The sequence below is a fragment of a genome, unplaced genomic scaffold, assembly GCF_019419815.1.
Source record: "Pyrus x bretschneideri cultivar Hongxiangsu unplaced genomic scaffold, Pyrus_bretschneideri_v1 Contig4, whole genome shotgun sequence".
Classification (NCBI taxonomy): domain Eukaryota; kingdom Viridiplantae; phylum Streptophyta; class Magnoliopsida; order Rosales; family Rosaceae; genus Pyrus; species Pyrus x bretschneideri.
The window spans coordinates 1,517,657-1,532,666 of record NW_025999723.1 but is presented as its reverse complement, the minus strand read 5'-3'; the positions used below and the strand labels follow the sequence as shown (position 1 = coordinate 1,532,666).

At 36.9% G+C, this 15,010-nt stretch overlaps 2 protein-coding genes and 1 pseudogene across 3 annotated transcripts; 2 read left to right on the top strand and 1 right to left on the bottom strand.

Moving 5' to 3' along the window:
* Nucleotides 1–3,480: 3,480 nt before the first annotated feature.
* Nucleotides 3,481–7,048, top strand: LOC103958142 (calcineurin B-like protein 4). Its single transcript, XM_048565332.1, has 9 exons — nucleotides 3,481–3,743; nucleotides 4,906–5,011; nucleotides 5,311–5,393; nucleotides 5,552–5,611; nucleotides 5,814–5,922; nucleotides 6,075–6,127; nucleotides 6,233–6,313; nucleotides 6,404–6,516; nucleotides 6,672–7,048. Exons 2-9 carry the CDS (start codon nucleotides 4,936–4,938, stop codon nucleotides 6,733–6,735), a joined length of 639 nt encoding a protein of 212 aa, XP_048421289.1. The 5' UTR covers nucleotides 3,481–3,743; nucleotides 4,906–4,935; the 3' UTR covers nucleotides 6,736–7,048.
* A 1,370-nt stretch (nucleotides 7,049–8,418) lies between these two features.
* LOC103967211 (dipeptidyl aminopeptidase 4) lies at nucleotides 8,419–12,041 on the top strand. 2 transcript variants are annotated; one of them, XM_009380484.2, is made up of 7 exons: nucleotides 8,419–8,603; nucleotides 8,722–8,800; nucleotides 9,027–9,514; nucleotides 9,629–9,823; nucleotides 10,058–10,087; nucleotides 10,203–11,312; nucleotides 11,401–12,041. In XM_009380484.2, the coding sequence occupies exons 3-7, from the start codon at nucleotides 9,071–9,073 to the stop codon at nucleotides 11,950–11,952; spliced, it is 2,331 nt and encodes a 776-aa protein (XP_009378759.2). In that variant the 5' UTR covers nucleotides 8,419–8,603; nucleotides 8,722–8,800; nucleotides 9,027–9,070; the 3' UTR covers nucleotides 11,953–12,041. The 2 variants fall into 2 exon arrangements, with proteins under 2 accessions (XP_009378759.2, XP_009378761.2); XM_009380486.2 differs by having other exon boundaries at nucleotides 8,716–8,800.
* Nucleotides 12,042–12,150: 109 nt separating this feature from the next.
* LOC103967212 lies at nucleotides 12,151–14,197 on the bottom strand (annotated as a pseudogene).
* Nucleotides 14,198–15,010: the final 813 nt, after the last annotated feature.

Sequence of the window (15,010 nt, the reverse complement as noted above, 5' to 3'; positions counted from 1 at the left end):
CTAGACTCCAGCTCATCGACTGATTGGTGCCTAACCTTGTATTTAACACACACTTCAAGAGCCGCATGTTAAAACACATACTTCAGGAGAGGGATTCATCGAGTGTGTGTCGTCCTCAGATGGACTTGATGAAGACGAGATCCATCCCCAGCATAACACTCTGCACCCGCATTCTCACCCTCTTCAGCACCACCATGAATTTTCCAAGCCCAGAAGCAATGTCACAACCAACGCTACCATTGTCGGCCCCACCTCCATCGCTCCCACCACCAGCGTCCACGAGCTGCACGAATGCCCTGTCTGCACCACTGCGTCACATGCCACGCCGTCCTTTTTGTGTCCATCAAGCATTTCAGGAAATCACTTTCGCACGTTACGTCGATAACATTCTTCAAATTCTATGAATATCACTCATCATATTGTGTTGTCATATATGTCAATATTTATTGACAATGACATGTACGCAACTTGGTTCGGTTGACAATAACAACTTCATCAAGAAGCCATTACAATTGCCACCGAAAAACTAAGCCCACTAAAGGCACAAAATTGGATGAGAAGTGTTCGATGAAATGTCTCGGTGAATAAACAGAATTTATTTTACGCGCTTCGTGCTCTGTTTTATCTAAAAAACTTGAACCTTTAACATTAGACTCACCTAAGATTCGAATCCTAAATCTGCCATTGGTTGATAGGCAGTACAAATATGATAATGTAACGTTAATATATTGACTAAAGTTTGATATCAAATAATCTCAATATCATGCATGTTGTATTTTTAATATTACACCCATCAACTTCGATTAAATTTTTTAATACCATTAACACCTTACTCTCTTCTTCATTTTTTTTTTAAATAATTAATTGATAAGGATGTCTCAGAAAATAAGAAAATTATTTACACTTTAAAATTTCATTTTGTACTCTTAAAAAGATTTCTAATAATTCAGTTGTCAAATAAATATATTTAAATTTCTTTTCTTTTGAAAGATTGTCAAAAAATAATAATTGTGCGACAAACTTTTCTATTTCCAATCGAATTGTGACCTTTTCTTTTGGTCGACACACTGTGATCATGAAAGCCAATTATATATATGCATGTTGTTCCTTCACGTGTACTGACGCCATTGCCTAGCCAAGAAAGTTTTGTCTAATGAAAACATTGTTACGGGAATCTGATAATAAAAATTTTACGTGTTATTACATGAGTAGATGTTAGATGATATGATAAATATATCTGTGTATGTCGATTTTAAATATATATATGTTGTAATTTGAACAAAATAGTAACGAGATATTAACAAAAAGGGCCAAAAAAACATTGAATGTTGATGTTTTTATTAGTCGAGCGTGTATATACATGATTATTTTTTGCTTCTGAACTAAAACGTTGTTTATGATTTTACATACTTAGCAGGCTGGTAGAACTTATGTAGTATATAAAAATATAAGAATGTGAAGAAACTTTTCATGAATTTTCTATAATATTATAGTTCAATGTTAATTTTTATACTAACATTATAAAATATTATGCCACAAAGATGAGATGTTACCGAGTTTATAAAAAATCTTGCTTCTACAGAAAAATTGAAAGAGAAAAAAACAGGAAGATGGAGGTTCGTGGAGTTTTGGAATTGTCTACGTATATGCTGGAGTAAGCTCCACGTGGGATTTGTCTTATCATCTTTTTGACTTATTTTTATTTCCGTGCGTGATCTCATCCCCAGAAAATATATATAATAATTAACCAATTTCTCCAAACAATCATTATTTAAAAAGGAATAGGATCATATCCGCAACCTTTTTGTGAGAATCAATTAATCGTATTCAGTTATCGTGCAGTTATAAATTATTTTAAAATTTTAATTTAAAATTAAATATAAATAATATCTAACGAAAACTAACTGCACGATATACAATGAACGAACACAATTGATTGATCATCGAATCTCCACAAAGAGAATCCGACGAAGATCCTTGTCCATGTAAAAAGATATTATTTTCAGTACAGCTTGCAATTTGCAACACAAATGTATTTTAGCTGAAAAAAAATAAAAATAAATATGTCCTTAGCATAATATATACATAGGGTGTCACATAAGAATATAGGACAGATATGTCATGGTACAAAAGGTACGAAAAAGAAAAAGAAAAAGGTCGTGTGAGCAAGAAGGTCCCATCAAATAGTTTAAATAGTTTGCCTTCACAAATATATGGAACCCACTTCTTTCATTTTTAAGCAAATAAGTGGTGCTTGCTCAAGGAGAATGAGAACCTTACATGCACAAGATAATCTGGTTTCGAGAGATCTAAAATTTGACTCATATACAATGGCATAGATATCTATATAAGTCCAATATCAAATTGTGACTTGGATGTGTTAAATGAGATATTTTTCAATGTATTCGTAATATAACAATACACCATATGCTATTAAACAAGTAGAGATAAATTTGTAGACGTCCGTATTTCAGAGATATTGAAGAATCTCTCTTTCAAAGGAGGTGAAGTAGAAGTATTTCATGTAGATGTCCTCTCATTTGACAAAGTAGAAAAATAAATATTCTAAATGTCGCCAATATTATTGTGACGGTCGCCTACTTAACCGTAAAAAATTATCTCTACAAAGACTCAAAATATTAAAGGAGACCACAAATTAGTGTCCCCCAACTCCCAAGTAGTTGAGAAATTTTTTTTTTTTTATCCAACAAATAGTTGAGAGGTTAGGACAGCTACACCCTTCCCATATGGGATCAATTATTCAAATCGCCATCACAACTGGGGATCTCTATGCATTTTCCTTACTTAAGGAGAAAGTTCATGTTACCTGGCGTCGGTCGCGTCTGTTTGCTAAGAAATGATGAGGGGAATCTTCTCGTTCTGGTACAATATTTTATAACAATGACATAAAATTGACGTTAAATTATAATTTGACAAAAAAATCTTTAAGAATCTCACTATTGATGTTAAATAATGCGGTAATAAAAAATCAATGAAGAGTTTCATTTGAGAGACGCCCTTTAACATTTCTCTTTTGCTAATGATGATTAACAATCCCATCCTACCCGACTAAAAGTCATCTGTCAATGTTGGACTTTCGGTCGTCAACCAAACGCTTTCGCTATTAATTTAGTCTACATCTTGTAATTCGTAACCACACCGTTGTATTAAAAAAGTTACATAAAAAATTGCTGATAACATGATATTTTCTATTTCGTTTTTTTTTTTAACTAAATAGAAAAAAGACCTAGGGGATGATAAAAAAATGAAGGTTGTCGTAAGCAAGAAAGAGCAATGCAGATCACAAATCTTATAAAAATGGGGTTAGATGAACCCTTAAATAAATAAGAAAAAAATAAGGTAAAAAAAAAAAAAAAAAAAAGAAAGAAAGATTTGGACGCATGCATATGCCCAGTGGCGCCTCTCTCTTTCTCTCTCTTTCTCTCTCTCTCAAATCGTTTATAAATTCACAAGTAGCAGCCACAGTTGGCAAATTGTAACGTTGAAAACTATACGAGGAAAGCTCTTGAATTTAGAGAGAGATAGAGGGGGGAGAGAGAGAGAGAGAGAGACGGGTAAGTTGCTCGGCTCCATATCGACGGAAGCTGAGAAAACTAGGAATTTTTTACAGTTTTACGACAAAGATTTGTATTTGAAGACAGGCAGAAAGAGTTAATCTTCAAAAGCATTAATATAAACACCTCACGTAATTTACTCTTTGGAATTGCACTCTCTCCTCGCAGGTCAGCTCTCGTTTTGCTCTCCAAAGTTTTATTTTTTGTCACTTTTTTTCTTCATGTTCTTGAATCAAGATTGAAGCTTTTTTCGACTTTTGAGCCATTCGTTGGGTAAATGGAACTGGGTGCTGCTCCTTTTTTGTTTTTGTTTGTAATTGTGTTGGTTTTTGTTTGGTTGCCGAGAAAATCTGGGAAAATTGATCACCGACTTTGAATTTGGTTGCTACTGATGAATATTCCTAGCGATTAGATTTTGCATCTTTTTCTACTTTAAGGTTAAAATAATCTAAACTGTGAAGAGGGGATTCGAATTCAATTGCAAAGTAAAGCACATCCATTCTAGTCAAAGCGGCTACGTTCACGCATGCCAATCACCTTTTTATGTTGGTTAATGAATGGTTTAATTTTCTGGATGAAAATTGAAAGCATGGTGCCGATGAGCATATTTTCGATAATGAGAAAGACAATTTAATGCAATGCTGAATGTCATGATTTTTATGTTGGTTAATTCTAGAGAAACTATCTATTTAAACCATATTTCGTAATTATTTGATGACGATTGGTTCACAAAATGCTATAATCTATGTGGTCCCTAGCAACGAAACCGATGTTTGTGTTCTGAGATAATAATGCTCAAACATTTTCTCAGCAAGAACAGTGAGAGTTAGAGAGTCTTGACTTTGTTCTTTATAAGGTTTTACTTTTGAGATCACTTGTAGCGTGACTAGCACTCAGATTTCAAGGTATTACTGCTAAATTTCGCGTTCGCGCTGCAGATATCTTGGACCGCGAAAAACAAATAACTATTTTATTCGGGTTTTCACATTTGTTTTTGCATTTGAAAGTAGGTAAATTCTTGTTTGACGGCTTGAGTCCCTCTAGAGGAATATAAATAGTTTGGTAATTCGTAATTGCTTAGGCCCCGGGGGAGGTCAGATCTGCTTAGATAAGCTTCATTGGCATTGAGCCTTTATACTGCTTTAAATATCAAGCACCTTACTGGCAATGACCGTGTGTGCGCTTGAAGTGTTTTGAACAAGTTGTGCATTCGAGTCTGATAAAATATTATTGACCGAGTACCATTCTATCGCGATTTGCTGCTAAATTGTTTATATTAAAAAAAATTGAAGATCTTAGCCATCCGTCGTTTGTCTTGCTGATTGTTTAGGAACTCTGAGTGAATTATGTTGGTTTCTTAATGGGCTGCTATTGTTCAAAGGAAGCTAAAACGCCTGGCTACGAGGACCCTGCGACTCTTGCTGCTGCAACACCTTGTAAGCGTGCTTTTTCACCCTTCTACTCTGCTGCAACTTTTCTCGTCTCCATCTTCGTACTTCCACTCCTAAACAGTCATAAACAATCAGAGTCATTTTTTTTTTCCATTAAAGCTGCTTTTGAAGTGATAACAATCTTAGTCATCCATCACTTTTTCATACCGAACTGATAATTTGAGATCAACATGAATGCTGCGAAAGATATTGATCCCGTATTCTGCCTCCTGATCGTTAGGGATCGGATATTAAGTTACCCAAATGGAGAGTTGTAAATTTGAATGGATTTTTCTTTGTCGCAGTTACTGTGAATGAAGTAGAAGCCTTGTATGAGCTTTTTAAGAAATTGAGCAGTTCGATAATTGATGACGGACTTATCCACAAGGTAGGTTTGCTAAAACTTTCAAAATTGGTTTACCTTCACTTATATCATCTCTTGCCAATCAAATGTTTTAGGTGCCAAATATAAGTAATTACTCTAAAATTTCGGGTGTTTATGTTCAACCGAATGGTAATATTCTGTCATCTATCTTTTTTGAGCAGGAAGAATTTCAGCTCGCGCTCTTCAGGAACAAAAATCGAAGGAATCTTTTCGCAGACAGGGTGTGTGATGCCGATTCCTCTTCTCTATTCTCTTCGATTATTTTAGTTCATTCATGCTAAAAGAAGTGTGATGATGGGGCAATATGGGGAGGGAGACTGATGTTCATTTTACGTGTGGAAAATCTCGTGTGTGTTTATTAATAAGTAAACGCTAGTAATTGTTCTTCATCTACAATACATTAATCTTTGGGTGTTCATGTAGATTTTTGACTTATTTGATGTCAAGCGCAATGGGGTTATTGAATTTGGAGAATTTGTTCGATCATTAGGCGTCTTTCACCCCGATGCACCTGTAGAAGACAAAATTTCATGTAAGAACATTACCCTTATCCCCTATATATCAAACTGCAATCTTCTGCAAGATTATCTTCAATTTTATCTTTCTGGAAAAAGAAACAAAATTGAAGACATCTTACTAAAATGTGTTGTCATTTGCTAAGTGACGGTGGGAATTGTTTTGCAGTTGCTTTTAGACTCTATGATCTGAGACAAACAGGGTACATTGAGCGAGAGGAGGTCGGTTTCTTACCAACTTCTTTGTTTTTATCTCCTTCTCTTACAGTTTGATCTCTCTAGATGAAAATCTCTTCTCGTAACTAAGGTAATAGTATTCCATGGCAGTTGAAGGAGATGGTGGTCGCACTTTTGCACGAATCAGATCTGGTACTCTCGGATGATGTCATTGAAATGATCGTGGATAAGGTGCGAATTCATATATATACACTGACCCGTACTCTTCTTTGCTCAGTTAGCTGAATGTCCTTAAGTTCTTTGTCTTTTTTATTTCCGCAGACATATAGTGATGCAGATAAGAAAGGTGATGGGCGCATTGATGAAGAAGAGTGGAAGGAATTTGTGTCGAAGCATCCGAATATGATAAAGAACATGACTCTCCCGTACTTAAAGTAAGCAACGTATTTAACTTGAAGTTTGTCAGTCATTAGATACAAAACTCGGGTTTGAATTGTAAAAGTTATCTACATCCTTTAGGAACATGTTTTTTTACTGTCACTACCTCAACGTGTTTCTTATTTCCCTTCTTTTTCTTACCATTTTGCAGAGATATAACATTAGCGTTTCCTAGCTTTGTGATGACTTCCGAAGTTGAAGATTCAGAAATGTGAGAGTATCACATGAAAGATGCTCATGTGCCAAGATGGTAATTACTTCGGAGGGCTTTCGAATGAAGCTACTCGCACTTCATGAAGAATAAATTTCTATGGTGACACTTCACCGGCAGATAGAAACCTCGAGTTTAAGATGAAGTTGCGAAGAACTGCTGACGAATTTCATCTAAAAAATTGGATGCTTGTACGAGTTGATCCTTCAATAAAAAATTTTACGGAATTTTAACAAAAAACTTCTGACACTGTTCACTTTAATGAAAAACCATATTTTTATACTAAAAAGTCAATTATGATACTATTCACTTTATCATTTATTTTGCTCTTGTAGTTAAAACTTAAAATTTTCAAGTCATTTTCATTAATTTTCTTAATTTTTTAATCTGGCATTAGCTCAAATAAAAAAAAAAGAATTCAAACTTATATAAAAATTGGGCCCACTGCTCTATCCAATTTGCTTTACCTCTCAATTCAAAGCTCACATACGTTTTTGTGTGTGCACATTTATGGTAGTTCCCATTTCCATTAGGTTCCTTGAGTCTTCCTCAACCAACTCCTTTTTCTGGTGTTTAGCTGTCTTTAGATGATAACAACAGATGAGGACTCTCAACTTCTTCACATATATGGTTAGTACAATAAACGTGAGAATGTTAAAGACAGTCGCTTTCGTGCGCATATGGTTCCGAGTGTTTATAAAAATTTAAACTAAGAGCATACTTCTTCAACTTATTATCAATTTTGCATCGAAGAACCGTACATAACTCTACGAAAAATCTTATCACATAACATTTGATGTAGGAGAAACATTACAAAGGGAGAGCAAAAAACAAAAAGGATCCGAATGACAACGTGACTGCACATACATGTACAGACTATACACTTATCTTTGCCAGCCTTAGATTTGAAGAACCAGTCGAGATATTGAGGATAACATGAGTGCAACATAACCTTTAAAAATTAAGGAAAACTAATGAAAAATGCTTGAAAACTTTGAGTTTTAACAATAAAGATAAAATAAAGGGTAAAGTGAATAGTATTAGGATTGACTTTTTAGTGTAAAAATGTGATTTTTTTTGTTAAAGTGAACAATATCGTGAATTTTTCGTTAAAACTCCCTAAAAATTAAATGATATTAGTTCATTCATGATTCACATAAAGAAACATTACAAAAGTGGATGGTAATTAGGTCGTGTTTGGAAAATATAATAATACAATAACTCATACTTCTCACCCCAAAACAGAAAGCAGACAAACAATGTTGACCTTGTATCTATCGATTCTATGTTTACTGTCAAACAGTATGTAGCAAAGTGACATTACAGACTTCGTAAAACACCTAACTACTTAAATCTTTACTGTCATTCCTCTATATGATTTTAACTCTCCATTCACATTATAAGGTATTAATATCATATTTAATATGCATACAAAATATATCACGGTTATCTGCACCATTCATTTAGATTAATATTATCATAATTAACTTGTGTAAAAATATGATTTTTCGTTAAAGTAAACAGTTTTTTTATTCTTCATCAGTATGGCGCGTGCATCATACCCAAAAAAGTAAACCAGATCTATTTGTTGTTAATTAGTTGGTAAAAAAAACGATTAAGAATGATTAAGCAAAACAAGATAGAAACATCACAGCCTTCTTCAACCGTTGTTTCCTAAGTAACATTTTCAACGCACATAGTGCTCACATCTCCACATCTCTCTCTCTCTCTCTGAAGAAACAAATCGATTCAGTGATTCCAAAGTATCGAACTTTCTGGGAATTCCAAAACGATTCTCTCGTTTTTCCCAGGAATCCAAAACCCCACAACTTTTTATTGCTTCCGAGCTTTCATGGCCGATCATTTTCACAGGTTCTGCTCCACCATTTATTTCAAGCTCTTCACTTTTTATTGTTTATTTGATTTCATTTTTTCATTGATTGATAAATTATTTTTCTTTTTTGTTTGTTTTTGTTGGGTGGAGGTGCAGTTTGGTAGCATTTGATCGGATCCAGTGGATGATCTCCTGCAGTGACAAAGAGGACCTGGTTATTGGGATTTCTTAGAAGGTAATAGTTTGTAATTAATTACATGTTTTAATCTTAATTTTGCTTTAATTGCTGAGAAAGTTGTGTTGAAGTAAAAAGATAAATTTTTTATTAATGGGTTTTGGATTTTGATTTTGAATTGCTAATTGTGGGCGTGATTGGTGAGGAAATTTTGTTTTGATTGATTGATTTTGTAATATTTGTTGATTTAATAGATTTTAATTGATTGCTACTTTATATTGGTTAGATTGATCTCCTGTGATTGTTCAATCAGTATCGATACTTTTTGTAATGCAACCAGTTGATAAGGATCATAAGAAGAAGAATTTAAAGCGTTCGAGATCATTTACTTTCGACATGCCTGTGACCGACCCTAATTTGACACAAAGTCTTGATGACTGTGTTCTTTTCCCACTTGAAGAGATTGTGCAATACCCGTTGCCGGGATACATTGCTCCCACTTCAATCAGTTTCAGTCCCGATGATACTATTATAACCTATTTGTTCAGTCCTGATCACACATTGAATCGAAAGGTATTTGCTTTCGATCTCAAAACTGGCAAGCAAGAGTTGTGTTTCAGTCCCCCTGGTGGCGGACTTGACGAGAGTAATATATCACCAGAAGAAAAGTTGAGGAGAGAGAGGTTGAGGGAGCGCGGGTTGGGAGTGACACGGTATGAATGGGTGAAGACAAGCTCGAAAAGGAAAGCAATCATGGTGCCATTGCCAGCTGGGGTGTGTTCTTTAATACCTGGGTTCAATAAAACATCCATATACATGTACATAATTGTATTTTAATTTTTACAGATTGAGTTCTCGCTGATGATATGGTCCTTGCTTTATGTACAGATTTATTTCCAGGATCTTTCTAGTTCAAATGCCGAGCTTAATCTTCCGAGGGCATCAGGTTCACCAATTATTGATCCACATCTGTCACCAGATGGTACAATGGTCGGTTATGTAAGAGATTGCGAGTTGCACGTTCTAAATTTGTTATACAATGAATCTATACAGTTAACGTATGGTGCCAGAGGAGATGTTTTGGTAAGTTTTCTATACCGGTAACCGTAGGTCTGGATTAACTGAGCCACTTCAGTAATATTAGTACTATAAAATATTTCTATTACAATGAGTACTGTTTTAGTGATAGGAGCTTTAAGATAACATCCTTCTGACTTTTCCTCTGTCTAAAATTTTAAGTAAAGACAGAGTAAATTTTAAAGGTAGTTGAATTTCTGATCATTTCGTTGATGTGAATCTGGTTTTTTTGTGTTGCAGACGCATGGCCTTGCTGAATATATAGCTCAGGTGAGAAGTTCATGTAATAACCTATTTTTATTTAGATTAATTTTTTTTCTTTAGAAATTTCTCAGGAGGTTAAGTTAAAACTATTCTTAGATTCTCTGAATTTTACTCATTACAGGAAGAAATGGATCGCAAGAATGGTTACTGGTGGTCTCTAGACTGCAAATTCATTGCATTCACAGAAGTTGATTCTTCTGAGATTCCGCTTTTCAGAATCATGCATCAAGGTAAAAGCTCTGTTGGTTCAGAAGCTCAAGAAGATCATGCCTATCCCTTTGCGGGAGCTTCAAATGTCAAAGTTCGCCTAGGCGTGGTTTCTTCTGCTGGAGGCCCTATTACTTGGATGGATCTTCTGTGTGGGGGAACAGGTCAACCAGATAGTGAGGACGAATATCTGGCAAGAGTAAATTGGATGCATGGAAATACTTTAATAGCTCAGGTTATAAACAGATCACACAGCAGATTAAAGATCCTTAAATTCGATATTAAAACTGGGAAGCGAAAAGTTTTATTGGTAGAAGAACAAGAAACATGGGTTAGCTTACATGACTGCTTCACACCTCTGGACCGAGGAATAACCAAATTTTCAGGGGGATTTATCTGGGCGAGTGAGAAAACAGGATTTAAACATCTTTATTTGCATGATGCCAATGGAACATGTTTAGGACCTATCACCGAAGGTGACTGGATGGTTGAGCAGATTGCTGGTGTAAATGAAGCTGCCGGACTTGTTTACTTTACTGGAACCTTAGATGGGCCTTTAGAATCGCACCTTTATTGTGCTAAGCTACTCACGGATGGAAACCAACCCTTGCAAGCTCCAGTGAGGTTGACTTGTAGCAAGGGGAAGCATGCGGTGGTGCTTGATCATCATATGAAGAACTTTGTTGATATACATGACTCCCTTGATTCTCCCCCTAAAGTTATACTGTGCTCCTTGCACGATGGAAGCTATATTATGCCTCTGTATGAGCCGTCATTAACGGTTCCAAGATTCCAAAAGCTTCAACTTAAGCCACCGGAGTTAGTTCATTTGCAGGCTAATGATGGAACAACATTGTATGCAGCTCTATACAAGCCTGACGAAACAAGATTTGGACCTCCTCCTTACAAAACTTTGATCAGCGTGTATGGTGGACCGAGCGTGCAGCTCGTCTCTGATTCTTGGATTAATACAGTTGACATGAAAGCGCAGTTTCTAAGAAGCAGAGGCATCTTAGTATGGAAGGTGGGTATCCGTCTGAAAAAACTTTACCATTCCGGGTTTTCTATTTTTTCTAAATTTTATTCTAACTGCCGATTTTTCTTGTTTACAGTTAGATAATAGAGGAACTGCTCGGCGTGGGCTGAAGTTCGAAGGCTCTTTAAAATACAATTGTGGTCAGGTTGATGCCGACGACCAACTGACTGGAGCCGACTGGCTTATAGAAAAAGGGTTAGCACGAGCAGGTCACATTGGATTGTATGGTTGGAGCTATGGCGGATATCTTTCAGCTATGACTCTTGCCAGGTTTCCTGATGTCTTCCGGTGTGCAGTATCTGGCGCCCCTGTTACATCGTGGGACGGGTATGACACATTCTACACCGAGAAATACATGGGACTGCCTTCTGAGAACGAGGAAGGATACGAGTCTAGCTCGGTGATGCACCATGTGCACAAGATGAAAGGAAAGTTGTTACTTGTCCATGGCATGATCGATGAAAATGTTCATTTCAGGCATACTGCCAGGCTTGTCAACGCACTTGTTGCGGCTGGAAAGACTTACGAGCTATTAATTTTTCCAGACGAACGGCACATGCCACGGCGTCATAGGGATCGGATTTACATGGAAGAGCGAATCTGGGAGTTCATAGAAAGAAATTTGTGAAAAAAATGAACCACCTGTTTATATCTTGTAAAATTTTCTTGTTGGTACCCTATTTCGTTCTTCCAATTGTTATTGCTTGTTCTGTTCTATTTCTCAGTGATAAATAAATTCTTGAAGTGCAAGAAACTGAAACAACTGTCAAACAATCAACAGCAGAACTTGAAAATTTTCTCTGTAAGTTCTTTAAAATCTCAAAACTTAAACGTGACCTCTGAGGACAAGGTAGGGTTTTCGCAACTGAGCTTGAGCGTCCCTCACTCTCTCCATAGACTGTAATGGCGTGTCTGAACTATTCATCTGCTTCAGTTTCTGTTCCTTCTCGAATTGCTTCATGCGCTTTTCTTGCTTCCTCTTGCCAGGCCCCTTCCTGTGGAATGCGTGCGAAAGTCTGTTATATGCTTCCTTTTGCGTCATAGGCCGACCTAATTCATCAGTCATCTGAACTGCATCAGTATCATGTTTTACTTCAAGGCTTCCTCGCTCTTTCAGCAGCTTCAGAGGACCCGATAAGCCTTTCCCAACCGCGACTTCACGAAAAATTCCATCTGAAACGCCTTTCTCCTCCTTATGGTCCTCTGCAGGAGGATTAATGTGTTCTTTGTCTTCACGTTCAATTCCATCGTTTACTTCAGTCCATCCACCAGCCACATTCACCGTAGTTTCTTCAGCATGATCATCTTCTTGCATATTGGAAACATCTTCGCTTTCAGGATCCATGTGGGATTGACTTTGATCAAGCTTGAGACCCACCAAAAACTCATTCGTCTCTGTGATGACAACCTTCTTTTCTCCGGACTGATCTTCACTGCTTGAGGGGATTCGATTCTGATCATCATCTGCTGCATTAGGAATCTGACTTTTGCCAGTGCTGGTGGTGGCAAGGAATGCAATTGCTTCTGGACTACCGGATGCTTTCTCCTCCTTTTCGTCTTTCTTTCTAAGAGCTGATTTTCTTGCTCTCTCCAAGGACCTGTAGAGATCCTCCTCCTCATCATCTGCAGAGATAACATTAAATTCATTATACTCCTGATCAGCTTTAACAGAAAGCAATTTTTGTTCAAGCAGTTGCAACGATTTAGATGCCTCGTCTGCTTTCGCATATGCTACCTTGTACGCGTTTCCTTTCAGCTTCCAATCTTTCTTTCTCCTCTCTAACTCCCTGCCTATTTGCACCATTCCGAGAACCAAGATCAGCAGCACTCAAGCCCTGCCGAGATTGCTTCTGCTTCGAGGGCATCCACATCTAGTTTCTGCTTCTTCCGGAATGATTTCTTATTCTTTGGCTTCTTAAAATTAACCTCCATTTCTTCCTGAGCATAGAAATCAGATGTTCTTTTTTTTTAGAGATATTGCTGAAGTCTTCAACCAACTTTATCCCCCTATGGAGCTCTTCAAGCTGCTCGAGCAATTTGAATTTCTTCGCTGCTTCACTACTAAACCGCCCTCTTTCATCTAGGGTTAACCCCTCAGCAGGAACAGGATCATCATATTGTGGAAAAAATTTCTTCTCTAAACCATTAAAGCACTCATCATGATCGTAAATCCCTGCTTTTCTCTTCGCTGCCTTGCAAGCCTCTTCGCGCTGCTTCTGCTCTCCAATCTCTACATTCTCAAGCACATCAACCTTTTCGTTAATATTGTCACCACCATCAGCAAGAACGCTCTGATCTTTGAGTGTCAAAACAACTTCCCCGCCTTGCATTACTTTTTCGATTCCATGAACAACTCTAACTGCGGCTAGGTGATTACAATCATCCTCATCGTCTTCACTAATTTCTCCAACAATGTTCTGTTCCTCGAAAACCTTTGAAAGCTGCGATGCTTTCTCCTTTTCAGCATTATTTTTCATCTCGATCTTTCGACTCCTAACCCATGCTAAACTATCATCACAAACATCTGCTGCTATCGTCTTCTTTGCCAATCTCTCCTCCTTCGCTTTTAGTACCTTGAGCTCCATTGTTGATAAATGTACTCCGCCACCCGATCAGCATTCTGCTCGTTCCCACCAATATCTTTACGCTTTTTGCTCTCCTTTTCTGATCTCTCCTTTTCCTTATGATCCTGACTCCTATTATTCTCTTCCGCCCTCTCTTTTTCTCCTCCTCGATCCTCTCGATACCTCATAATCTTTCTCCCTCACATCACCATCTGTATCTTCCCTCCTAGCCCTAATTCCTCTATTTTCAGACACTTGTCGTTTCCTTTTCGATTTTTCTTTTGAGTATTCACTCCGATGATATCTTTCTTTTTCAACATCATAACTACTGCTTCTTTGTTGGAAATTCAAATCAAAACAAGTTGCTGCTAGCTATTGTTGAAAATCAATGTCAAAGTTAGGCATTGAAAGTTAGGCAATGTTAGGTATGGTTAAATAAAAATTATTAGGTGCAATTAATGTGTTTTGTGTGGTAATAAATAATCTTAGTTTAATCATTTGGTTTGCTATAAATACCCAAGTTCTCAAGCATTGTAAATCATCCCATCCTAATCCCACTTCCAATTGTGAAGAAGCTTGTAAGCTTTCTTATTCCAACAGTTTGTAAACCTTTTTCATATATCAAAGTCCAAGTGTTTTGCCAAAGCTTGTTGCTTCCCTCCTTTCTCTATTTCTTTCTTTGTCCAATTTTATTTGAGAGTGCAAAGTGAAAGAGGTGTGATAGAGTTTGTAAACTTATCACCCACATATTTTTGGTATTGAGTTAGTAAACTCTCAAATACCAACAATTGGTATCAGAGCCAGAATACCATTCTGGCAGGTGCAGCAGTTATGGCGTCCAACTTAGTGCAACTCCAAGTTCCCACATTGAAGAAAGAAAATTATGAAAGATGGTGCATCCAATTCAAAGCATTGTTTGGATCACAGGAGCTATGGGAAGTTGTCAGTAGTGGGTATGTTGTACCCACTGCCGAGCAAGAAGCCGTATATACTGCGGATCAAAGGAACACTCTCAAGGACTTACGAAAGAAGGACCAAAAGGCGCTGTATCTTCTATACCAGGGTTTGGAAGATTCAACGTTCGAGAAGGTTGCAGAAGCAACAACGAGCAAGCAAGTATGG